The sequence below is a fragment of the Bombyx mori genome, chromosome 18 (genome assembly GCF_030269925.1).
Source record: "Bombyx mori chromosome 18, ASM3026992v2".
In the NCBI taxonomy this organism is placed as follows: Eukaryota; Metazoa; Arthropoda; class Insecta; order Lepidoptera; family Bombycidae; genus Bombyx; species Bombyx mori.
In genome coordinates, this window is record NC_085124.1 from 2480704 (window position 1) to 2508401 (window position 27698).

Consider the following 27698-nt stretch of genomic DNA (forward strand, 5'->3'; position numbering starts at 1 on the left):
TAAAGCAAAGCCGCTGTCGTCCAAAACGTGTTTTATCGGATCCGGAGGATCCACTCCTGATGATTTTGGGCTCTTCAAGCAACGGTCACCGTCCTCGTCGAACTTGTCAACTCCGACGAAGAGCCATTTTTTCCCTACCAATGCTGATAGTCTTGAAAGGCTATTTCAACTTCACCTTGACGTGTAGGTGAGCTCACAGGGCTAAAACCTGACGACGTTGCCAATACGAACCCTAGCAAGAGCCGTGCTTTGTAGAATCTACCACCGGATCGGAAACGCGACCCACTGAGAAGATCCGGCGAGAAACTCAGTGGGCTGTGTCTGTGGGTTAATTTACTCGTCGAGTCCTTCGTTGCAAGCGACGGGTTGGGCGAGGACGATGACCGGGTGAAGCCATAATCATTGGTCACCAACTCTGTTACGAACATCATATGAAGGGGTGAAAGACTAAACGTCCGTTTTATTTGGTATCAGCATCAACGTTTTTAATCGAACCTCAATTTGCTTACACCATTCAAATAGCTGAAGAATATATTTTTCTAAATTTTAAACTTTTAATGGCGCTCTTGAAAATTTCAAAAATTTCGCTTCCGTTGCTTTTTACTTTTCAAGTTCAATCGCGAATAAACGCTCCGATTATCCAGTTGTGTTATTTAATTATCTCACTTCCGACAACGCCCTGAACCATTATTGACCACTACTAAAATAACACCTAAAGCTTAAACCATATATCCTTTCACCCTTCGATATACTCATAAGAGTATAAACATCACCCTAAATTGGTGAGATAAGGTGCACTTCTTAAATACTAAATAAATATGTCGAAATGTTACTGTGACTCAGTTAAGCTTAGTGCTTTAATACTCCGGACGGTTTTATAAGTGTTAATTTCCTTCATAAACTTGAATAAGAAGCGACAGATACGTCCATGCTGTGCTCATAATCTGTAAAAAAAATTAATTCGATCATAATTTGGAAAAATATTCAATGCTGATTTTCAATTCATATAGTGATAATTAATGGATTTGATTAGCTATGGTTATCAGTCAGCAATTAAAGCCGTTAGCAATGGGTGCCGATTGGCAGTCAACGATAAAATTCATAAACTGGATCCATTTTATAAAAGAAAATAATATTGTTTTACTACGTCAAATACCTTTGAAAATGATCGTAGAGTCATATTTGAAAATCCCAATGCAGATAAATAGCACGGATTTTGTGATCTAAAACAAAAACTTAAGTGCATTAATACATCTAACAGTGATGAATATTTAAAAGTCGTGTGGTTTCGTTGTAATGAAATGATACCACCAATTCACTACAATTTTATATTTAAAAACTGTACCCGTCCGCTTCGCTGGGCGTTTAACATTAACATTATTATTTCTCACCCCCACAACGATTCTCATCATTAACGCCCCCGCAACAGGTGTAGGGAGTCCAACACTCATATAAATATTAGCCTATCCATTATGTACATGTATTTTCTACATGGATACCAAGTTTCAAGTCAATCGGATGCACGGTTCAGTAGTTATAACGGAACATCCGTAAAAGCCACTGTAGATTTATATATTAGTATAGATTAACTGCTGGCTGCAGAAGCATTCAATGGGAATTTGAACAAAAGCGTCTTCGGTTCCCGCACAGCAACAGCAAATAACTTTAGTCGATGCTCAGACCTGTTTCTCTGGGTTTGTTAAATACCTATAACTCGATACGCGAGACAGTTGGCAATGATATTTCTAGAATTGATTAAAGAGCGATCTTATACAGATTTTAATAGCGGAGCACCCAGCTGATGTCTGTCTCGTACTCTTTTTTTATTCCTTAGATGGGTGGACGAGCTCACAGCCCACCTGGTGTTAAGTGGTCACTGAAGCCCATAGACATCTACGACGTAAATGCGCCACCCACCTTGAGATATAAGTTCTAAGGTCTCAGTATAGTTACAACGGCTGCTCCACCCTTCAAACCGAAACGCATTACTGCTTACTGGACTGAACGAGGAATTCTTTTTCGCGTCCAACGCGAAGGGTGAAAGCACTGGGAGTGGATCCGATAGGACGTGTATAGGGCGTTCGTCTGGATCGACTAATTAGTGTAAGCAATCGATAAATAGAAAAATAACACATACCGAGTGATGATAAACAACATTAGTTTTCTAAGTTTGAGGTCGCCTTCATACCAGAGGCTGTTGTAAGCGGCGTCAGAAATGTTAGAGCTCTGTAAATTAAAGTATTGTTAATTGTTAAGTCGACACCGTGTGAGTGGAATGACTCATCATTTCGGGTGTGAGTGATAGGTTCATGAGTTTGGGGGCAACAAAGGGTTAATTTCCTACCAAGCAGATTACATGAGATGAGGAAACAGATGCTCTGCCTGATCATTGGTCACCATTATGGGCATAGGATATACCGAGCCGCTGTCTACCTTTATCTGTCTACCGGCCATTTTCAATCTTTATTTGAAAGAAATGTCTCAAAACACCGGGGATATTTCGACACACCTTGGACTGTGCAGAAAGATATCTGGAAATAATAAGCCACCAAAATCAACCAGGCTGAGCTAGGAAGCTACATGTTCCATGGTGTCTTTTCTCATCTTAGACTTAAGGAGTTTGTGGTTTGTTATTCGTATTCTCGGGATATTGTGCTCCGAACACATAAAGGTCAAACACACCAATTCAACAATATATAATAATTATGTGTACAATGTTATAGTTTAAAGTAAAAAAAATAAATAAAACTAGACCCTACAAGATACCAATTCAAACTAAAATTACGTTTTTACAATGAACTTAAATCGACGCGCACGAATCTCGTACCATGACGTCACGGGACACCTGCGCGTTCGGGAACTCCGATCGCATCCGATCACGCCCGAGTGCGACCGAGTGCTGCACGCTACAAGTTGGCTTTTAGCGATAGCTGGATTATTATTAATTTTTAAAATTAAATATCATGATTCGCGTGAAAGACATTTTCAAGACAGCTTTGAATATACAAAAGTTCCGAACAATAGCATTTCAACTGTGGACAATGCCATAGAAAAACTGCGCTTGTTTGGACAGATGTTAGCAAATTCTCTCAAGCTGAGCCAGAATGAGCCCTAAAGATGTAACCAGTACAAATATCCATATACTTGCCGTGTCACACAATAGTTGTCCTCCAAGTGCTATCAGAAACACAATTAAAATCAAGTTCAAAACTGTTAGGAAATTAGATATTGTTTCTATTAGACCTCCATACACCTGGAAAATAAATTTAATGTTAGTTTACGCCGTAAACAGAGCTTACTTCACAGTTTCCTTCAAACGGAAGATCTATCAAACATGCGTATTTTTTCGGACACCATCATGACCTTTTCTTGTTGAGTGAGTATCATGACACGCGGACTAAAGCGTCGCAAAATTACTTTAAGTGCTATTTTTATTTGCGTGCTGGTTACCGGTACTCTTACTAAAGGAGTATAATGTATTTATTTATTTAAGGATTACCAACAGGGTTTACAGTAATACATAAAATAACATTGACATGTATACAGTGGCGTACCTAGAACTTTTGCCGCCCGAGGCGATCTCCAGTCTGCCGCCCTTTCTATTATAAGTCAATCAAATAGTGGTTTTTATAAATTAATACACATAAATAAATTATTAAGTTATTTAATCAATATTAATTAATACACAGAGTAATTTTTTTAGACTTATTTGTATTTTTTTTTTTTTTTTTTCCTACCTATGCTTATAGCCTTGAGAGGCTATTTCAGCTTCGCCCTAACGTTAGTAGGTGAGCTCGCGGGGCTCAACCGGAGAGTTGCTAACACTGACCCTAGCAAGAGCAGTGCTTCGCAGAATCTATCACCGGATCGGAAACGCGACCCACTGAGAAGATCCGGCGAGAAACTCAGTGGGCTGTGTCTATGGGTTAGTTCGCTCGTCGAGCCCTTCGTCGCAAGCGACGGGTTCGACGAGGACGGTGACCGGTGCTTGTGGTGCCTAAAAGCACCGTTAATGGATCAGGAGGATCCGTAATGACGTGCTTTGGGCGACGTCGACGGTTTACCATTCGGTCTACTGGGTCGAGTATGTAATTTCCAGCGGCTACGATGAGAGGGTTCTCATGTCGTGCCGCCTTCTCAAAATGGGGAGCGATGCCGACTGTAGATACTTACTAAGAGAGTCGAGCTCCAGGTCATCGTGGAGATCCACATTCCTAAGGAACCATGGCGCTCCGACGGCTATCCTGCAGAATCGTGATTGAATAACCTGAAGGGATTTCAAGTGGGTGCGGGCTGAGTGAGCGAACACTACGCTTGCATACGTCATGACGGGGCGTATACAAGTTTTGTAGAGAGTTACCTTATTGCGGAGGGACAGTTTGCTTCGACTACAAAGCATTGGATAGAGTCGTCCTAGAATAAACGCGGCGCGGTCGCGTACCGTTTTTATATGGGGACGGAATGTCATCCCTCTGTCGAGGGTGACGCCTAGATATTTGACCTTCGAGACCCACGGTATGGGCTGGCCAAAGAGAGTGATGGGACTAACGGGGAGGTGTTTGCGCGCCTACTACGGAGTGGGATGCTCGAAGTGATGTTCGGAGGGCGACCCCTTTTGAAGAGCACCGCTGCGCTTTTCGTGGGGTTGATGTCTATTCGCCACTTCCGGAACCACCGTCCCATGGTGGCTACTGCGATCTGGAGTCGCCGATGAAGCAGCGACATCTTCCTACACGAGTACTAGATAGCCGTGTCATCGGCGAAGAGCGCTAGATGGGTCTCCGGAGACCGGGGTATATCATTGATATACAAACTAAATAATAACGGGGAGAGCGCGGAGCCTTGCGGGACTCCGGCAGTCAGTTGACGGGGACGAGAACGAGTTCCCTCTACTCGATATCGAAACGAACGGTTCGACAAGAAGTCTCGTATGATGAGCACGAGTCTGTCTGGCACTCCCATGTTGTACAGTTTGTAAATTAAACCGTTGTGGCCAGACTTTGTCGAACGCCTTCGCGATGTCGAAGAAGAGGGCGCCGGTCGGGATTTGTTTACGCCTATTTAGTCCTATCAGAATGTGCTCCGTGAGGCGGTGCACTTGTTGTACGCACGAGTGTTTAGAGCGGAATCCGAACTGTTCGTCTATGAGAATTTTGTTCGCGGTAACAATTTTGTTCGCGGTAACAAAATCCCAGAGGCGTTTCCTAAGGAGACGTTCGTAAATTTTTCCTATCGTCGAGAGGAGACTAATCGGACGGTAACTAGAAGTTTCGTTTCTCGGTTTGCCCGGCTTATGTATACCGATAACGTCCGCTTCTTTCCACACCGCGGGAAAGATGCAGTGCGTCATAGCGGCATTTAAAATTGTAGCCAACATTGCTATCAGTTGGACTGGTAAGAGTTTTAGCGCGCGGTTGTGGATGCCGTCGGAGCCTGGTGCCTTCCTAGGTTGGAGGTTGTGGATCGCGTCTCTAACTTCGTCAGTGGTAATGGGGGTAACGCGTCCGAGGGCGGCAGGGAAGCTCTGCGCTCGACCTCCCTGTCGACTAACTCGGTGTGTTCGGGGTCCGCGTGTTGAGTGCTGGTGGTGCACTGCTCTTGCAGTGCATCGGCCAGCAGTTCAGCCTTGTCATCGTCATCGAATGCCGGTGGTTGGCCTGAAGGGCGTAAGAGGGGAGGCATAGTAGCGGTAGTTTCGGATTTGAGAGTCCTAGCTAGTCGCCAGTATGCTTGGTGGGAGGGTGCGAGTTGTTCTAAATAACTATGCCAATTATCGTTACGCGCGTCGCTTAAGCGGGAGTGGACTTCGCGTTGTAGACGACGCATCTGAATCCGGTTTGAATGCGTGGGAAGACGATCGTAGGCCCGGATTGCCGCGTTCCTAACTCTTAAGAGATTCCTAAGATCGGGGGACAGTCTGATGCGGTGGAAGCTGTCCTCCACATCGACTTCTTTTGAAGATCTAATGATCGCGGAAGAGATGTGATCGGTAATGATGTTTATGGATTCGACGGTGTCCTCGGGGGATGGATTCGAATCCGGGCCGTAAGGGAGGATTGGCGGAGCGGCGTCGGCTAGGCACGTGCCCAGCTTATTCCAATCCACCATGGTCCTCGTAACAGTGACTGGGTTGTGAGGGCGACCGAGCTGCATAACGACAGGTCGGTGGTCTGAGTCGAGCTCTGACATTACTTCGATGGAACGCAAGCGCAGAGTTACGTTCCTAAGCAATGCCAGGTCTATAGTGCTCGGACGGAGCGCGATGTTATACGGATAACATGTTGGAGTTGGGGGACCGACTATTTCAAAGGTGAGGTCGTCTATAAACGCGTCGAGACGCCTACCGTTAACGTTTGTACGATGGCAGTTCCACCTAGTGTGGTGGCAATTTAAATCGCCTGCCAGGATGACGGAGTCTCCCATGCCGAACAGTGACTCGATGTCACTGCTCAGGAGGGGCTTGTCCGGGGGGAGATAAACGGATGCAATGACGATCGGCTGGTGTCCCGTCAGCGAGATACGGCACACTGACGCCTCGATATGTAGGAGCGAGGGAGTATCGAGAGGGACAACGTGCAGGGCCGGTCTATAGTAAATGGCAGTCCCGCCTTTCGAGGCGGTGAGTCTGTCATTCCTAACCATGACGTAGTTCGCGACTTTCGGGTCGCGACGCGAGGGCTTCAGACAGGTCTCCTGCACTAACAAGATATCTATAAGATTGTCGCGGAGGAATTCGAAAATTTGATCGCGTTGCCGCGCGAGTCCGTTAGCATTGTAGAATGCTAACGTAAGGGAATACGGTTTTTCTCTACCTTTTTGCGCCATTGATTACCGGTAAAGATTTTATAACGTACGCGACACGGACTCGTAAACGTCCATGTGATCGAAAGCGGCCGCGAGCCGCTGTTCGGGGGTTACCGACCTACGGATAGCGTCAGCGAACGATCGCAGACGGTCGAAGTTCACCGCGGTGACGAAGTCGCGCACGAGCGCGAAGTCGTTGACGGCAGAGGGTTGCGGGGGACGGAACGCGGGCGCGGGGCGAGGTGCGAGCAGGGGCTGGGGCGCGGGGCGTGTCACGAGCGGGGGCGGGGGTGCGGTTTCCGTTCCCGCCTTAGTATACGGCAGCGGTTTTTTCCACGCCGAGACCGTGGGAACTGCAGCCGGCACGAAGGTGGGTTTCGGCACTGAAGGTGCCGAAGTCTTTGGGCCGACGGTTCGCGGAGCCGGGTGGGTTGGACGTTTTCGCGGAGCCCTAGGACATCCACGGTAGTTCGCGGGGTGCCCTTGCTTAAGGCATAGGACACAGCTTGGAGGTTCGGTCGCGGTTTCCCTAACACGCGAGCAATCTAATGTGGCGTGGTCGCCGAGGCACTTTACGCAGCGGGGGCGCGCGTTGCAATTACGAGCCGAGTGGCCGTAAAGCTGGCATCTGTAGCACTGCCCGGGAGTGCCACGTTTATGGGGGGCTTCGATGGAGACCCCGGATAGGCCGCAAACTGTCGAGAGGCATGAGATTTTCTTTTTTGCCTCCGGGGTTGGCTCCAACGCGACGAGTATCATGTTGTAGGGCTGCTTGCCCCGCCCACTGTGCATCCGATGCACACTAACTATAGGGAGCGCCTGAGCGATCAGGTCCTCCTTAACGTAGTCTATGTCTAACTCCTTGGGGACTCCGCGTATTACTACGCGGAGCTCGCGGTCCTCCTGAAGAGCATAGGTGTGGAAACCTATGTTCTCCTTTCGGAGGTATGAAGAGAGGGCCCTATGGTCGCCCGGCGTTGCGACCTTTATCTGAATTCCATGCGCGACGTTACGCGCATGGGTGTAATTAATTTTGTTGGCCTGAAGGGCCTGGGACACGCGATTCCACGCTGTTTTCTCTTGAAGTATCAGCGGGGGCGGGGCAGCTATTTTAGGAGCGGGCGCGGGCTTGGGACGCGGCGGCGGGGTTACGCGGCGAGCGGAGTCCGACTCCGGTGTCACGACTACCTGCGGGCGGGAGGCGGTCGCGGATTTTGTCTGCTTCGTCGTGGAGCTTCGAGACTCCACGGCGCGAGTACGCTTTTTACCGCGCGTTACGGTTTGGAACCCATCCGAAGTTCCAGGCTGAGGGCTTGACGCGGATTCGAAATCCATCTCCGATTCGGTATCGGAGCCTGAACTCGAAACGATCGAGGTCGCGACGGACGAAGCGCGCGATGACGTAAACGACGCGGGCGCGGGGGTGGGGGTAGCGCTAGGCGCTTCGTGAGTCGCATCGTCGGAACGTGCGCTCGAACTTAACGCGGCGGCGGGGGGCGCGCGGCGTGCCTCCGAGGCACGGTTGAAATACGCGGCGACGGACGCGGGGGGGGAGGGATTGCCACGAGAGGCCCTATATGCCAGATATTCGGCCCTAATTGTCGGGTACCTTTCCCGGAGGAACCCGACAAAATCACTGTCACTAACACTTTCACTTGTTTCTTGCATCTTCGGTCTTCTTGCCCGGGGGGGGCGGCCCCGGGACTTTTGTTGAACTCGCCGAAAGGCGAGGCCCCGGATAGTATTTGTAACCCCCCTGTGCTGCAGGACAGCAAGGAGCAGGGGGGGGAATGCCTATGCCGTGAAAACGGCAATCGGCGGGGAAAAGGAAAGGAACCCGCTCGGGCTGTATAGTGCTACAGCAGGCAGAATCGCGAGCGAGGGTCTAGTCTTGAAAAAGACTGTTGTTTTGGGAAGGGTTAGGAAATCGCTAGCCTGTGATAGTGCCACAGGAAGCCTGATCGTAGCGATTGGTTTTGTCTTGAAAAAGACAGTTGGTAAAGGGTGGGTTCGCGGTTACAATACTTTAGCGCACAAAAATGGACTCCGAGACGCAAATCGCAAGCGACCAACGGATCGGCACGTCCGCACTACCGAATTGTAAGCACGATGTATTCACGGTCACTACACTGTCGAGCACAACTGTGAGTTCAGAGACGCAGCTCGCAAGCGGGCCACGGATCGGAAAGCACGTCCGCGCACGACCGAGTCGTGAGCGAGAATATCTTATTTGTATGCACTCGTAAACATATTTATATAATATCTACTCTTCTAGCTTTCATACTAGAAAAATCGTGTATAATGCTCTCAAAATTTATATTATTTGTAATTTCTTGTTCTATTGACAATATTGCAAGATTTTGTAGTCTTGATTGACTCATTGTAGAACGAAGATAATTTTTTATCAACTTCAATTTTGAGAAGCTTCTTTCGCAACTAGCGACACTGATTGAAATTGTTAAAAAAATTCTTAACAAAATTACAATGTTGGGAACAGAATTTTCCAACCTATACTGCTGAATAAATTTTAGCAGGTCAAGAGGGCCCTTCTCCCCGTTTTTCCAATGTTTTACCTCTTCTTTTAGTGTAGATACAGCCATAAAAACCTGGATCCTTTTTCTTTCAATATGGAACTGTTCTTTATCAATGTCGATCAAATCATTTATTTGACATTCAAATTCTTCATTTAGTAGGTTACACGGTATTATACACCAATATTTTCTTACAAGACCATGCAATTGATCGAAGCGTTCTTTTATTTCCTTTATAATTCTGTCCATAGATGAAAACATTTCTCTTCGTACTTCTTCTTCTAAGGATAGCCCCACGTCTTGCGAATTTTCCCCACTCATATTTTTTCTCCTTCTAACTCGGCGCTCTGTCGATATTTCCATCTCTTCACAAATTATTTTGGCAGCTATAACAGCGTTTTGTACTAGCGTATCTCTTTGTTCCATTAAATGTGTTTGCAAAGAATTTAGTTTTATATGGCATTGGTGGACATTTAACCCCTTTATTTGCAGGTATTTTTGAGCGTCATTAATTTCCAAAAGAACGGATTCCCATAAATGAAGGTAACATAGAAAAGAAAAAGATTGCATAGAATTGAGTAATACTTCAGCATCTGATCGCGTTTTACTATTTTCTTCTTCAGATGTCAATTTTTCCAAAGCGCTTAAAATGTAAAAAAAATGTTTTTTTACTATAGTTACCGCGGCAGCTCTAGCGCTCCAGCGAGTTTCTACACTACGTTTAACACCTTGACCAGTGACCGAAAGTAAAACATTCCATCTATGAGTGGAAGAAGGAAACAACGAAAACAACTGTTCGATAGTTCCAAAAAATGTGATGGAATTGATAGCTGTAGAAGCTGCGTGCAAACATGCCAGGTTTAAGGAATGATTTGTACATGCTACAAATTCTGCATTTGGATTTATTTCTTTAATGCGAGTTTGAACACCGCTGTGCTTTCCTGCCATAACGGCAGCATTATCGTAAGCCTGTCCTCTGCAATTTTTTATATCTAAACCGTCATTTTCTAATTTCGTTAAAATCATATCTGTGATTTCAACAGCAGTTTTTCCTTTAGTTTCTACAAAATCAATAAACAATTCTACAACTTTAACTTCGCTACCTTCAATAACTACATATCTAATAATTTGACTGGTTTGATCTTTGTGTGAAATGTCAGGAGTGCTATCAAATATAATACAAAAGTATTTAGCCTGCTTTATTTGATCCATAATTGTTTTTCTGACTGCGCCTCCCAATAGCTCTATGAATTCGTTCTGAATCTTCGGCGACAAATAAGAGAGACTATATTTATTACCCATCTTAATTTTTACTACATGTTCTCGTAATACTGGGTCGTACTTAGCCAATAAGTCAACAACCTCGAGAAAATTTCCTCTATTTTCCAGTAAATCGATGTTTTCCTGATGAACACTTTCACGATGTCCTCGAAATGCCAAATTTTGTTTTGCTAAGAATCTAATTATATCAAGTATTCTTGTTAGAATTTCCTTCCATTTTTTTATTTCTTTATGAATATTCTGTTGTTGTAGTTTGTCAATAGTTGCTCCACTTCCAAGTCTTATTTCTAATTCCTTCCATTTGTAATATGATCGAATGTGCAGCGGACTAACCTCATGTTGACTAATTTTAGGATTAAGTTTCCACCATTTGTTAAAACCATTTTCCGTACTAAAACCTGCTTGACAAAGATTATCAAACAGTTTGCAGCAGAAACAATAAATACTTTTCTTCGATGGTGAATATACCATCCACGATCTTAAGAGCTTTTCGCCATTAGGCAAAATTTGAAAAAACCAGTCCCGACTCAGTTTTCTTGTTTCACCTTTGGCTTTGCTTGAATTATTAGAACGTTTTATTCCTTCGCTGAAGTCGGCGTCTAAATTTTGAATTAAAAAGGGACCTTGACGTACCAGAAATACTCTTGTATTGTCGTCAATTTTGTTAGGCCATAATCCAATATCTTTCATAGAAACAGACAGAATAATTTGTGCAGCAGATTCTTCATCAGGACTTGATAAACTTTCTACTTCTTCGCCATTGTGTGAAGCAGGTCTTTCCTCTTGAACAACATTGGATAATGTTTTTTCGCCTTCGAGCGCTGCTTCTTCACCCGTATTTGAGGCAACAATACTAAAAGAACTAGAAGTTGGCTTATGAGAGATGTATTTGAGTAGTGCTCCAGTGTTTTTAATCTGTATTTCCTCCCTTTTCTTTATTTTCTTTCTAAATGACGCACCGCTTTCTTTTACTCGTTTCATCCTAGGGATATATAATAAAAATATAACTTGTCGAAATAAATAGTATATTATGTATAGAAAACGGCAAAGTCATTTTACTTTGCTGAATAACATCTATATCTACAATACGTAATACAATATGCTTAACAATTATAAATTCTCCTTCTCTTTATATAAAACCAACAAAAAAATACACTCATACGCAGTTTTCATTGCCAAACGTAACATTTAAAAACGCGTACAAAAAAAGTCGGTTCGAAAATAAGATATCTTAGAGTGCCCCAGCCCTTAAACTGCACCAACGGACACTTCAAATTTGAAATTCAAAATTCTTAAAAGTTCACATATTTTACTCATGTTTTTTACTATTCCGGCTGATAATTAGTTGATCTAACATATTAATCGCATTTAGTATGATAAAACAGGCAAAAAATTACAAAAAATGAGAGTAAAATTATGGCGTCACTAACGCCAAAATGTACCACCAAATGTATCGGTTTAAAAAGGCTAAATTTTGTGTCTCATGCTGAAACCTTTATTTCTATGTATTAGTAGATAACTTACCTTATAAATAACAAAACACAACGTAAATACACTGACTAAAAGTATTAAAATTATCGAAACACAGACACGACAACTCACTCCCGCGATTCGACACAGACTAAAAATTTCAAAATCTGTTTCCTTTTATATGGCGCGGCAAGGAATAACGGTTTTTGCGTAGTTTGGTAGATAATTTAAATGAGAAGCAAGATAGTTAAATACAAATAGACCTTAGACAAACAGAGACAGGCAAATTTCAATAAAATAGAGGCCGGGCGTGCCAACTGCCCGTGTCAACTGGTACTTGACATGGACATTTGTAGTACAAAGTCCATGTCAACTGGTAGTTGACACGGGCATATGAGCGGTGCAATTTATCAATCCAAATACAATTCTTCAAAACGGACTGAGAATATTTATCTATTTGCGAGTTCTGAAATTGTAACTTCGTCAGTATTTTTGTTTTGTCTCGTTTAGATTTTGTTGTTTGAAAAATATAGTTCTTATGCCGGCGCTCTAATGCTTTGCAGACCTAGCAGATCGCCTTCCGTCGGCCCTGCTTTTCAAAAGAAAAATCGATGAATAAAAAAATATTGATATATTACTTCAAAGTAATCATATAAACTTTTCAAAAGAAATAACATTTATAAACTGATATTAAAAAATTTTAGTTAGGAAAAATTGCCGAACAAAATCGAAAATATACTTTTACGATTTCAAAGAATTTTAATGAATACAATAAAATCAAATTATTACCTTGTTCTTGAATTAGAATTCAAAATTTACACTAATATGCATTTATATACACCGATGAATAATATTCGAAATCATATAGTTAATCATAATTTATATAAATCAAATATTAAACTTATAATAATCATAATAATCATTTATTATTCAAGAAAGAAAATAAATATGAAATGAATAAATTGCTTTATACAACTAAAAGTAAATGCTAAAATGCCGCCCCAGGGTAAGTGCCGCCCGGTGCGGACCGCACCCACCGCCCCCCCTTAGGTACGCCACTGCATGTATAGAGCAATTGATAACTGCAACTCTAATTAGGGGTAATCACAGCGTGCATTACATTAATATATCAACAGAGATTTAACAATACTAATATTAATAAAAATAATAAAAAAAAACAAAAGAAAGACAACATAATATTTTTGGGACCGTATAAAATGCAACCTTAAAATAATAGTTGCTGTTTAAAAGTTTTAAATATTAAAAAAAAAAACTGCCGGATTGTAATAAGGATTTGGATATTGCTGTGATATCCAGTTATAGAATAAAAACATAAGGCGCATTGGCTTTAGGTTAAAAGCGCGTCAGAAAAAAAAAGTTCAATCATCGATAAAGACCGGACTGAATTAGTACAACATAAAAGGGAGTGAATGAGTTCAGAGTTTAGATCACCTCTTTTTGAGATTCGCAGCTTAGTAAAAAATATATTTTTTTTATTGCTTAGATGGTTGGACGAGCTTACAGACCACCTGGTGTTAAGTGGTTACTGGAGCCCATAGACATCTACAATGTAAATGGGCCACCCACCTTGAGATATAAGTTCTAAGGTCTCAAGTATAGTTACAACGGCTTCCCCATCCTTCAAACCGAAACGCATTACTGCTTCACGGCAGAAATAGGCGGGGTGGTGGTACTATAGAAGTAAACTTCTACTAAAACATTGAAAAATTCATTTGACCTTTAATAGATCCTAAAATATCACTGAAACCTTTGCTGATATTTCGATATGATTAGATGTCTCGGATTTTTCTGTTGACATAAGATCGAAGTCTCAGTACCTACTAGGGTTGCCAGAATTTTTTTAGCCTATAAGGGGCAAATGCTTAAATAGCCAAAAAAATACGGGAATTTAGTTTTTTACCCGGGACAAATAAAAAAGATAATTATATAGTGACATTCTTTAATTTTTTTTTATATTTCTCTGAAGAGCTAGTCAATTTTAACATATTTTTATCGGTTTTAACATATTTATAAAAATCAATACTATTATAATCGTAGGCTTCGAATACGAGACAGAGTCAGTCCCGTCGGGACATTTTAAACTAAGCCTAAAATACGGGACGTCCCGGGAAATACGAGTCGTCTGGCAACCCTACTACCTACTGTAAAAAAGATGATTAAAAAAACGCAAGTCATTAACAATCTCAGTCACGTTAGATTTTTCAATGGACATTTTACATTACACCTACCACATTACTAGTGTTAGGACCTCTTATGAGTCGGCACGGGTAGGTACCACCACCCTGCCTATTTCTGCCGTGAAGCAGTAATGCGTTTCGGTTTGAAGGGCGGGGCAGCCGTTGTAACTACACTGAGACCTTAGAACTGATATTTCAAGGTGGGTGGCGCATTTACGTCGTAATTGTCTACGGGCTCCAGTAACCACTTAACACCAGGTGGGCTGTGAGCTCGTCCACCCGTCTAAGCAATAAAAAAAATAAAAAAAAACATACCACAGTCAAGAAACCGAAGAAACATATCACGACTGCTGAGAGCGAAACATGAACCAATATCACTAACCCGAAAACTTCACTCAGTTTATCAGCAATTCTGAAAACAGCCATAAATAAAATCTCAGCTTTGACGGACGAGTACATAAGTATATCTTTCGGAACTTGCACACATACGAACTCATCTTGAAAATGCCGCTAGCACAATTCAGACTATCGGTAATGTTGAAGTTGAAGGTGGGTCAGCTCATGCCAAAGTGGAAACATCTATCCATCTATACTAATATTATAAAGAGGAAACATTGGTTTGTTTGTTTTGTATTGAATAGGCTCCGAAACTACTGAAACAATTTGAGATATTCTTACACTGTTTGGAAGCTACACTATTTCCGAGTGATTGCCCTTTTATGCAGACGAGCATACGGCCCATCTGTTGGTGAGTGGTTACCGTCGCCCATGGACTTCAGCAATGCCAGGAGCAGAGCCAAGACGCTGCCTACCGACGAAAAAAATTACATTATAAATTAACTTTAAATTCAGATCAACCGATAAGTAATTTATGAAATAAATATTTTGCAATCGACCTGTGATTGATTATAGGGGGTGGCAATCCTGTAAACGTAAATCCTACCGCTAAATTTATTTATTTTACTGGCCACTTATTTTCAGCTGGTCAATTGAGATGTTACTATTGTTTTCTTTGTTTTCGTTTTATGATATAAATAACTAATTCTTATTCAATTAATTTATTTTGTTTTTGGATATTTTAATTAATTAACATATTTACTGACTGCGTTTAATGTAAATAATTTTGAATATTTGCACGCCGACCTGGTAGAAACACGCTGTTCTATAAAATAACTATCATATAAAATAACAACTTTGTAAGCTGTGTTTTAGCTAATAAAATTTAATTTGATTTGCCCGTCATCATTAGGTAAAGGGCATCTTAACCTAACGTCTGCAATTTACGCTTCGATTTACGAAACCTATTTTTTAAACATTGACCTTGAATTTCAGTTTTATTACTTACTTCAATATCCTCTGGTGTCTAAATACGATTTCTTTGATTCTTTCATAGCTTTCATGATTATTAACATAATGCGTGTTTGGTCTTTCACGATGCAATCTGATGGCATTTTGGAGATCCGCTTGCAATAGTCTTAGGAGTATGCTGACATTGGATGTTAAAGTGACAATCAATAGGTCGAATGGTAAGTACAGGAATAATTGGCAAGGAGTTGCTGAAATTATATGAAAGTATCTTCAACACCGACTGCGTTGGAGTGACCAGGTGAAAGACCTTACTGAAACCCCACTTAACGAGTGTGTGCGCCGGGCCTCGGTTCGCAAACTGTGGAAAACATCTGTCAAGGCTTTAATGAGCCAAGAATTCCACTTGACCACAACTGCTCTGCCAAGAGCAACCGATTATGATGATGATGATGATGATCTTCAACATTAGAAATTGAACAACAATTTATTGAGATATTGAAAAAATTAAAAAAACAAAAGCAATGACCGATGCACTATTTTTAAACAAACTACCTAAGTTCCTTAAGTATGTAATTTTACGAAACAGTAAGAGTGGGAACAGTGAGCTAAAAAGTGCGTGGATAACACACACACACACAGTAAAAATAGGTATTTAAATCTAAATCTAATTTAAATCTAATTGACGGCAAGAGCCGTGCTTCGCAGAATCTACCACCGGATCGCAAAAGCGACCCACTGATATTATCCGCCGAGAAACTCAGTGGGCTGTGTCTGTGGGTTAATTTATTCGTCGAGCCCTTCGTCACAAGCGACGGGTTCGACGAGAACGATGACCGGGTATTTCAACCGTGAAGCAGTAATGCGTTTCGGTTTGAAGGGTGGGGCATCTGTTGTAACTATAAGGTGGGTGGCGGCAGTTACGTTATAGATGTCTATGGACTCCGGTAAGCACTTAACACCAGTTGGGCTGTGAGCTCGTCCACCCATCTATTCAATAAAAAAATAAATGAACGCATTCTATCGGTAATAGTAGTTACATTATTCTATTAAATGGTTTTCTACTTTAGAATGACGTATATTTTAGAGATTAGTTAGACGTTTAATAGAATATAGACGAAAAATTTATTTATCCAGTGGAGATACAATATCACTGTTCAAAAGCAAACCGTAATTGGATCATAAACAGAACTAAAGGGGACGGCCCATTTCAGGCCCAAAGCGGACAATAGATTAGAGAAAAAATACTTAGTGCATTAATGTTGTCATAAATAAATATGCATTTACTTTCTTCCAAATAAGCGCCACTACAGTTTACAATAAGTAGTTTAAAAAAAGTAACTCTATTGAAAAAAACAAGAATTTTATTTTTGCGGGAAAAATATTGCCAACTTCAAAACCTTTTACGTATTAAGTAAACATTTTAAGTATATAAAAAAACATATAAATAAATCATTTTAAATATTATCATTAATCAATCGATTTTAATCGATTTTAAGGACATAAAATAACATCAAAGACATACCCATTGGACTTTAACTTGTTACTATACTTGAGACCTTAGAACTTATATCTCAAGGTGGGTGGCGCATTTACGTTGTGGATGTTTGTGGGCTCCAGTAACCACTTAACACCAGGGTGGCTGTGAGATCGTCCACCCATCTAAGCAATAAAAAAAAACTTAACTTGTATTGTTATTTAAATATGTACAACTAAAACAAAAACATAAAAAATAAAATATAATGTGTACTCGTAAAAAAAAGATTAAGAAATAAATCCAATATCGGTTATTTAAAAAAATGATCGATATATGAATTTCATGTAATTATTTTTCTTTATACTGACAACACTGATTTTAATCTGACTGACACTTCGCTTGCTGCTTGTGCTTGCGTTCAAAACACTGAAGTAGGAAACCTATGGAAATGAAACGTCAACCAAAAATTCGTGCCACTGTGACGTCATCTGGCCACAAAACATGGCGATTTTAGTGCTGCCCAGAAGATTTTAATGTTAGTAGGTTTTATCGATAAACGTTCTTGGCTCATTTTATTTTAAATATTGTTGAGTGAATGTATTTGTAGAATTGATACTTTAATAGGAAGTAAGTATATTGTTATGTGCAAATATGATGTGATTTAGATATTATGTGAAATCTAAGACGAGTTCGTGCTTCAAATTTGCCAAGTAAACGATATGACGATTTTTAAAATTTGCTACACTGATTTTATAAAGTTGTCGTTTGCCGCAAAACATAAAGATATGGCGTAGTACAGTGCCATCTGCCCATTTCTAGCATGCTGAATGTTATCGTATTTTGAGTACGTGTTTTTCTTAGACTATTACAATCTATTTTAATTGTTTTGCTGACCTAAAGTCCGTAACACACTACCGCAGCGCACCTCAAGGAAGGTACGCCGCACCATTTGAATCACTCTCACTTGAGAGTGATTCAAATTTTAAACTTATCAAGGGACCGCCTGATAAAAAAAAAACACCTACAGAACATTTATTCGTTAATAAAATTACAAACGTCATTCCTTGTGACTTCCTCTCTAAAATCACTTAATTATTAAATATTTAACGAGTTGACAATAGTGTTATAAAACTATTTTATTTAAATAGTTCCGACGACTTTCTTGAGATCCTATAAAATATGTTTTAATTATTATTTTTGTATGTTTTAAGCATGATAAAATAAGAAATTTTATATAAGCAATTATATTAAATCGATATCAAAGTCAATAAATAATGTACAACCCAAAACAGACGGCCGAACTGACGTGACAATGACATTTGGCGCGCTAAACATGGCGGATTTTCGGCCTCATTAGACGGAGACGGAGACATTTACGTATATTCATGTTTCATTTTATGTACGCACTGAAATACTGTTATATTGTTTTCCTGCGAGTTAAAGTGCTGAGTAAGAACGAGATAGATATATGTTTATGTATGTGCCTTCAAAATTGGTGCTATTTATATAAGCAATTGTACGTATAGAACAATATGTCGTGTCCCTACTATATAGGTCTATGGTTCAAAATGGATGTGTTTTGATTTTTCTTCGATTTATTTTGCTTTTATCAATAACGTTTCATACTACGGCTGAAAACCATTGTGTAAATTGTGGTTTTAACCTGACCGAGATTTAAAACCGTGTATATGCTCTCCTGTGCTATTTTTAGATGATTTACTAATTGTGTATGAAGATGAAGAAAATATAGAATAATATAGATATTTAAAGAAGTATGTCTCTTTTTTATACCCTAATAACTACAATTGGATAAAAATACATTAGGAACATCTTAAACATTAAAAAAAGAAAAGTTCTTGAGGTATTTATATAGAAAATTAACCTCAAAACGAGTTTTTTATTTTTATTATATTTTTTATAATAGTGGCGTCAATTTCAATATATTTTTTAGATATCTAATACATTTAAGAATTTGAATCAGTCCATTTTTATAGTAATATTTAATGTCCACCTTGGGCCTAGCACACTATGGAGAGTGGGCAATCCCCTTTAAGGTTGATTCGTTATCTTCTAGTGTAGGAAAATCATAGAACTTTATTTATATAAAAACTGAGTTCTGTATTCTGAGACCGATATCGCGTAGGGCTATAGATATTTACTTAAGCAGATAATAGGGAAGGTGTTTCAAGATCGAAATCATGTTAAACACGCTCACTGTTCCGACTCGTGAAGAATTTTATCATAAGCTTCCTAAATCTATACTAATATAACTAGTCAGGTCATAAGTATTGTCACACAGTAAAAACTTTTCTTTTAGAATGCTGGCCACAAAAAAGTTTATTGAATTCGAATTTCGAATTGTTCATGAAAACAAAAATGTATACTTTTATAACTTTACTCATTTTTAAATATGGAGTGGACGCTTAAAGAAGACCGTGTTGCAGTTATTGCGTTGCATCGTTGCGGTTACGCGCCAATTCAAATTTTTAACATACTGAAAAATTTGAATATAACCAAAAGATTCGTTTATCGTACCATCAAACGATACAATGAAGACTCTAGTGTAGATGACAGGTCAAGAAGTAGTCGCCCTCGGTCTGTTAGGACTCCAGCAGTGATAAAAGCTGTGAAGGCGCGAATTCAAAGAAATCCCAAACGTAAGCAGAAACTGTTGGCCCTTCAGATGGGGTTAAGCAGAACCACGGTGAAAAGGGTGTTAAATGAAGACTAAGGGCTTCGGGCATATCGAAGAAAAACAGGACATCGTTTGAATGCTCGTCTAATGGACCTGAGACTGAAGAGATGCCGCGCTTTGTTGAAGCGGTACGCGGGAAAAAAATATCGGGAAATTCTTTTTGCGGATGAAAAAATTTTTACCGTAGAAGAGAGCTACAACAAACAAAATGATAAGGTGTACGCACACAGTAGTGAAGAAGCGAGCAACCGTATTCCGCGTGTCCAACGAGGTCATTTTCCATCCTCGCTCATGGTATTGTTGGGAGTTTCTTATTGGGGCTTAACAGAGGTACATTTTTGTGAGAAAGGTGTAAAAACGAATGCAGTTGTGTATCAAAATACAGTCCTGACGAACCTTGTGGAACCTGCTTCTCATACCATGTTCAATAACAGGCACTGGGTATTCCAACAAGATTCGGCGCCAGCTCATAGAGCGAAGAGCACACAAGACTGGCTGGCGGCGCGTGAAATCGACTTCATCCGGCACGAAGACTGGCCCTCCTCCAGTCCAGATTTGAATCCGTTAGATTACAAGATATGGCAACACTTGGAGGAAAAGGCGTGCTCAAAGCCTCATCCCATTTGGAGTCACTCAAGACATCCTTGATTAAGGCAGCCGCCGATATTGACATGGACCTCGTTCGTGCTGCGATAGACGACTGGCCGCGCAGATTGAAGGCCTGTATTCAAAATCGCGGAGGTCATTTTGAATAAACTTTAATGTCATAAGAATCTATGTTTTGTTTAAGTTCATTTTGGTATATGAATGGTTACATAATGAATAAACTTGTTTCAATTATTTTACATTAAACATGTGACAGAATTTATGACCTGACTAGGTATAACCTATAGTGGTTTTTACGGATGTTCCGTTATAACTACTGAACCATGCATCCGATTGACTTGAAACTTGGTATCCATGTAGACAATACATGTACTTAATGGATAGGCTAATATTTATATGAGTGTTAGACTCCCTACACCAGTTGCGGGGGCGTTAATGATGAGAATCTTTGTGGGGGTGAGAAATAATAATTTTAATTTTAAATGCCCAGCGAAGCGGACGGGTACAACTAGTATACTTATATACTTACTTCCCACGATCTCCAATATATAAGTTAAGATATACACAACAGTAGATTTCACTTCCCACAGTCCGCAAAGTTGAAACGGTAAGATATAATCATCATTGCCGACATATAAGTTGTAGCACGTTCTTAAAAACGGGTAAATCTCAAACATAGCTAAATTGGACACGGCGAATATGAAGAACGCTGAAATATTCAACGAAATGACATCTAAACACAAGAAAAGTGGCCTTACAAGTCCCAGTGCGTGCTCAATTGAAAATATGACGGTTCGATACGAGAACATAGAGGCTTATCTGCTAAATAATGGTAAATAGCAACGAAAAGTGGCTAGTGATTTGAATTGCTGATCTATTGTATGGTTGCAAAAGGCAGATCCAACAGCCTACTAGATAATTTTCTGGTGGTAGGACCTCTTGTGAGTCCGCATAGGTAGGTACCACCAGCCTGCCTATTTCTGCCGTGAAGCAGTAATGCGTTTCGGTTTGAAGGGTGGGACAGCCGTTGTAACTATACTTGAGACCTAAGAACTCACATCTCAAGGTGGGTGGCGGCATTTACGTTGTAGATGTCTATGGGCTCCGGTAACCGAACACCAGGTGGCCTGTGAGCTCGTCCAACTACCCATGCAATAAATAAATAAAAAATAATTATGAGATACGGGCAATGCCGACTAATTAGTCATGTCAGCTATGTATGATACCTATTAGAAAATGATCACGAATGAAATGATGATCTTCACCACGACCCAGATCTAGAATGCTACTTTGAAAAAGCGGCGCGACACGATAAAGGTGTGTGATATATGTCCAAATGCTGTAACTCCGGCAGAAATAAAATATAATCTTACAGTTAAGGAGCAATCCAATGCGCCGTAACCAAATAGTAAGAATTATGTTTTTACCTATATCATCCTCTCTCGGCCACAGCTTACCGATCTCGTCAAATATATATTTAATGTCAGAACGTTTCGCAACGCCGATTGCCATTTTAATTATATCTGCAAACAATTAAGCTGCTTTCAGACTACGCTATACTATAGTATCCTATAGTATAGCATCGTATACTTAGCCAATAATTTAAAGTAGGCACAGTAGTGTGATCGTGTCTATAACAATGTATCATCATCATCATCATCATTTCAGCCTATCGCCGTCCACTGCTGAACATAGGCCTCTCCAATAGATTTCCAGTGCGACCGGTCCATTGCCACCTGCATCCAACGAGACCCAGCGCTTTTTACTAGGTCGTCGGTCCATCTAGTAGGTGGCCGTCCCACACTGCGCTTGCCAGTACGTGGTCGCCACTCCAGGATCTTTCATAACAATGTATGGTGCGCGATATTGTTGTGCTATGAGCTATATACTATATGCTACTATGTTATAGCGTAGTCTGAAAGCTGCGTTATGATTTAAAAAGTAATAATGTATGTGACGTTTAATTCTAGATTTTTCGGTCACTAATCTTGCTGCGTTAGCCTGATAGAGCTCTTTTCTATTTTAATGATATTTACAGGAAAATGTCACTATGATGTTTGAAGGATTGAAATTTAAGAATACAATGCTAACTACGTCTCGATTCCAAAGTTCTTATCCCAATATTTTTTTTCACTACACCCGATATATCATGTTGAGACGCCATCATTTTTAAGTGTAGTTAAGATAAGAGTATCCAATTTTGATTGATTCGAGGAAGCGCCCTTTGTTTTAGATTAAAGCGTATTTACGTGGAACTTAATAAAATATTGTTTTATATTTATTACGTCTGCTTTCGTGGTTTATTTGCGTCAATATGATCGGGAGCAATTACCTTAGATATGTATATATTCTGGGACCCTGTATATCATGGATCTATGTTTACTGGATGTGTCTTTGGAAGCGTTACAAAGTATTAGCCAACAACTCATACGTGTGGTTAAATATGGAACTCGATTATGATCATAAGTATTAATTTCAAGAAACTATTATTCGTAGTTTTTAAGCAGATAATTCAAAATTTAAATTGTATTACCGACTTTCGTTATCGGCATTGCCATGGGCTGTCTTGTAGTGCATTAGAATAGGGTTGTAACAAACAAGTTTCGCAGCAAACAACTCACCCAAAGCGAACATGACCACAATGGGAACGACGAGAGCACCCTCCAAAAAATTTTCAGCATTAATCTTCAACATCAAGCCGAACTGTATAGCGGCGAAAGGTAAAAATAATACATTAAATATGAGCAGTTTTATGTTTCTTTTCACGAAACAACTTCTGGACTTCTCAAAGAAGTCTAACCCAACAGTTCCCAAGAGGTTTACGTAGCGCTCATATGTTTTTCTGTAAGTATAAGGCAATGAAGACATTTTTGTCTGCAGTTTACAAAAACAGAGAAGATACTTTTAAAAAACCACAAATATAAAGGGAAATTTTTCAAGAAATTGTAGTCCTAATATGTAATTTTGTGTAATTATGAAATGAAAAATGTACCCAAGAGTTGTAATTAGCAAATTGAATAAAAACTACATCTAATGGCTTAAGGGCATTCATTCGAAAAGTGAATTTAAAATGCAAATAGTATATATTTATTTTCGTTAGACTTCGATTTATTTTTTTAACTACAGTAACAAATATGATATTTGACATGCGTATGTAAATATGTACTACTTTTGAATTATTTGGGTAACTCTTCGATTAATTTGCTTAAATCAGTCTTTCTCAAAGTGGGCGATAACGCCCCCTGGGGGGCGTTTGAAACCTAGAGGGGGGCGTTAAGGGGCCCACGAAAAAATGGGGGGCGTTGATGTGGGTTAGGGGGGCGCTGTAAAATTTGTAATTTCATTTACTTTATAGTATTTAAAATTTTACTAAAATTAAAACTCACCTACTACACAATAACGAATAATTAGTTTATATTTCTACCCTGTATGATGTTATAAAAACTTAAAATAATTAACATAGATTTCGTAGGATAGCCCACACAGCGTACGCAATCAAGTTGTAACAAGTTTCTGCGGAACATGACCGATGATAGTTAAAAAATTACAGCAATTTTACCTTAATTACATTGCACCAGAAATTATTTTAAAGATTAGAAAAAAACTACCATGCATAGTTTTAAAATATTACACATACGTAAACTAACACAAATTGAGGTTTTCTTTCTTGTTTCTAACATAAGGGCATTTTAAAGCATTTTCCTAGCATTTTATAAGAAATTACTGATGTGAGAATCATAATTTTTATATAAAATGGAAATACGTATATAATTATTGTTCAAAAACTTGTCTTAGATTATTATTTTTTACAATTTACCCATTACCGTCCAATGTCAAATAGTATAGTATAGTAAGCCTAAACAGCTCACTTATTGTAAACATTGTACTATTTTATTTCTATATACTTAATAACAGGTTGGGGAAAAAGTTTCTTCGCATTTTTTAAGAAAATTCACAACATTTTTTAATATAGTTTATTCACATTTAACTAAAGTATGTCGGTATCATTTTGTTCGATAGCTTTTTGCCATCTTTTAGGTAGGGACATTATCCCATTGCTATAGAAATTTTGGGGCTTCTGATCAAAAAACCGCGACAATTGGTTTTGGCAGTCCTCTCGTGATGTTAACCTGACACTGCCTAAAGAATTCTGAAGAGACCGAAACAGGTAGAAATCTGAAGGTGCAAGGTCAGAACTATACGGCGGATGCATTAACACCTCCCAGCCAAGCTCTCTTAATTTTTGCTGAGTGGCTAAAGATGTGTGAGGTCTAGCGTTATCGTGATGAAAAACCACACCCCTTCTGTTGATTAATTCCAGCCGCTTTCTCTCAACTTCTTGCTTTAATCTCATCAGTTGTTCGCAGTAGAGTTCAGAATCGATGGTTCTGCCTGGTGGTAATAGCTCATAATGAATAATGCCCTTCCAATCCCACCACACACACACGCATCACCTTGTTGCGAGTTAACCCGGGTTTCGCCAGAGTCTGTGAAGCCTGACCGGCCTTTGACCACAACCTTTCTCGTACGTTCTTGTCGTACGTTATCCACTTTTCATCACTAGTTGTCAGCTTCTTCAAAAATGGTTCGGTTTCATTACGTCGTAATAAAGAATCACAAATGAGTACACGGTTCATTAGGTTTCTTTCAGTGACCTTCTTTGTGTACCCAGTTTTTTTCAAATGCGCCATAACTATTTTGTGGTCAATTCTCAGTTCTTCAGTTACGTTGTAACTACTGATATGCCGATCTTGCCCCACTTTTTCAAAAATGACATCGATTTTATCCGTAATAAGGCGACCAGAGCGACGTGCATTTTTGACATCAAAATTTCCGGATTGAAAACGCTTAAACCAAATTTGTGCTACTCTCACAGACACAGCACTAGGTCCATAAACATAAGTTCATACATTTTTAAGCTATTGCATAGCTTTTATCGCGGGCCTTGAGCGCGGCGCCCGAATCATGAAATTCCATAACGAAAAAAACCTAATAACCCTCACCTCGCCTACCATGTAGCTCGCGTTCAACACATTCACACGTTGCGCTTGTGTAGTGTTTGTGAATGAGCGCGTGGCGTGATGTCACACTGCATGCGAATCATGAAAAGTCTGCCCATCTCTCTCTCTCGCGGTTTAGCTTATGAGTGTGAAGGGGACAGTTAAGGTTTTGCCTTTATTAAGGTTTAATATAGCGTGGTCTTGTTTTATTATTGTTTTAATATTAAATTATCATTGTCTAATTATAATGTCATAAGTTCATAAAAAATGCTATGCAATAGCTTTACCGCCGCAGTTCCCGAGAGCCACACGTTTTTTTTCGCCGGAAATCGCCAGGCTTCCGCCCTTCACTGGGGATGGAGGGCGGGGCATGTCGGAATCGTACCGACTAAAACCTCCTGTCGCTCAACAACCAGCATCCAAACCTCGCATGAGACAGAGCTCATGAAAAGGCAAAGGGGGGAAAGTGAAGTGTTTAGTGCGGAGCACATCTCTCCCATCACCCTCCCCCTCGGGATGCCGGACTGCCGGTCGTCGGCGCCACGACCACCAGCCCTCTCGGTCGGCAGGCTGTCCGAAGCCCGCCTAGATGGCGCCGGTTAGAATGGTCTATCCTACGGAATACCCCGCTGGGTCAGAACCAGGGTGGGTTGGGGATAGTCGGCCTTCCATCACCCGGATGCTCATACGTAAAACGTATGCAGAGCAGCTTGCACGTCGTCTTCTTAGGCCCCCTTCGCCGGTCCCCTGGCCGACATGTGAGGGAGACCCGAAACACTAAGGAGGGCCAGGGCTTGGGCGAGATCCGTCTCCCTGGACCCCGCTCGACGGGGGCGGGCCTGTGCATCTCTCACGCGCCCCGCCGCCTCCTTTTGCGAGATGGTGCACTCGCAGAAGTCGAGCATCGCCTTCCACGATTCGTCGTCACCGAGCATCGATGCCAGAACACTCAGCAACGACAAGTCGTTTCCTATTTTTGCGACGAGGACACGCCGCCACCCCTCCCATGTGGGGCAGGCGACGGGCGTATGCTCTGCCGTGTCCAAGTTGCAACCACAATGGTGGCACTCTGCCGTCGGCTCGGCTCCGATCCGGTGTAGGAACTCACCGAAGCAACCATGCCCAGTGAGTACCTGCGTGAGCCGGAAAGTGAGGCGTCCTCTGTCGCGATTCACCCAATTCACAAGAACCGGGCGAATCACCTCGACGATCCTACGACCAGCCGAAGGATCGGCCAGCCGCCTGGACCATGACTCCAGCACGGACCGCCGAGATTGGGCCCTCCGCGCTCTGACCACACTGGGGCTGGGACGTGCCACGTCCCGGGCACGAAGGTTAGCCCGCTACTGATAGGCAGCGGCGAGCGCCTCCGCCTCCAGGACCCAAGGCGGCGTCCCAGCCAGTACACACGCCGCCTCGAAAGAGATGGTGCGATAAACACGGATGATCCTGACCGCGATGGTGCGTTGCGGCCGTTGCAGCAACCTCGCTACCCCCACGGCCAGTGGCTGGCCTCACGCGGGCGCCTCGTATAAGGCCATTGACCGCACCACTCCCGTATAGAGACGGCGCGTCACCTGGTCAGGCCCCCCGATGTTGGGAAGAAGCCGGCTTAACGTGCCGGCCACCCCCAACAAACGAGGGACCAGGTTCTGAAAGTGAACACGGAAGGTCCCACGACTGTCCAGAATGAGGCCGACGTACTTCAACTGTACCCCGACCCGATACGGACGCCTCCAACCACGATATGGGCATCGACAGGTGGCACTCTCCGGGGCCTGTGGAACCACATGGCCTCGGATTTACTGAGTGTCACGTCGAGGCCCAATCTCCTCATTTTGCCGACGACATGCGCCACACCAACGGTGGCAAGACCAGCGTGTCGTCTGCGTAACACATTACGCTTAGGCCCGGGAGGAGGGCACCTCTCAGTACCCAGTCATACCCAATATTCCACAAAAGGGGGCCGAGCACCGACCCCTGTGGAACATCGCGCACAACCGGGAGCCTGTGCACGATCCCACCGTGTCCAGTACATGTGACCGATCTGTCCTCCAAGTAGGAAGCCACCAGTCGGCGAAGGTAGGGGGGCACTCCGTGTCTTACCTGGGGCATTTTTTTTAATAAAAGAACACTTATAACTTATAACTACAAGTTATGCCGCAATAAGTGTTAGTTAGACATATGCTGTCGCGACACTTTTTGTAAATAATAAGGTTTTCTACAAAGTCGTAGTACATTATTTTATTCTATCATCAATAGTTTTCGTAGGTACGCGACGTAAAGAATACTTTAGGAAATTTTTTTTACACCTTGTGTTAAATTATTGGA

The 27698-nt window shown here is 41.4% G+C and overlaps 2 protein-coding genes across 2 annotated transcripts; both read right to left on the minus strand.

The window, feature by feature from the left end:
- Positions 1-273: 273 nt before the first annotated feature.
- On the minus strand, positions 274-23235 carry LOC105841938 (odorant receptor 85c). Its single transcript, XM_062673780.1, has 9 exons — positions 22989-23235; positions 21741-21890; positions 20897-21076; positions 15630-15840; positions 14600-14696; positions 3149-3253; positions 2138-2226; positions 1157-1223; positions 274-944 (listed from the first exon to the last, which is right to left on the minus strand). Exons 1-9 carry the CDS (start codon positions 23233-23235, stop codon positions 885-887), a joined length of 1206 nt encoding a protein of 401 aa, XP_062529764.1. The 3' UTR covers positions 274-884.
- LOC134200541 (uncharacterized) lies at positions 9036-12578 on the minus strand. Its single transcript, XM_062673566.1, has 2 exons — positions 12141-12578; positions 9036-11598 (listed from the first exon to the last, which is right to left on the minus strand). The coding sequence occupies exon 2, from the start codon at positions 11595-11597 to the stop codon at positions 9057-9059; it is 2541 nt and encodes an 846-aa protein (XP_062529550.1). The 5' UTR covers position 11598; positions 12141-12578; the 3' UTR covers positions 9036-9056.
- Positions 23236-27698: the final 4463 nt, after the last annotated feature.

What these genes read in the sequence shown, in the direction of transcription:
- LOC134200541 (XM_062673566.1), bottom strand. Translation starts at nt 11,597, where the DNA reads ATGAAACGAGTAAAAGAAAGCGGTGCGTCATTTAGAAAGAAAATAAAG.
- LOC105841938 (XM_062673780.1), bottom strand. Translation starts at nt 23,235, where the DNA reads ATGTCTTCATTGCCTTATACTTACAGAAAAACATATGAGCGCTACGTA. An exon ending in TGTGGTCATGTTCGCTTTGG is followed by an intron (nt 21,891 to 22,988) that starts GTGAGTTGTTTG and finishes AATTGTTTGCAG; the next exon opens with ATATAATTAAAATGGCAATC. An exon ending in TCTTCGGTTTCTTGACTGTG is followed by an intron (nt 3,254 to 14,599) that starts GTATGTTTTTTT and finishes TTTATTTTCCAG; the next exon opens with GTGTATGGAGGTCTAATAGA.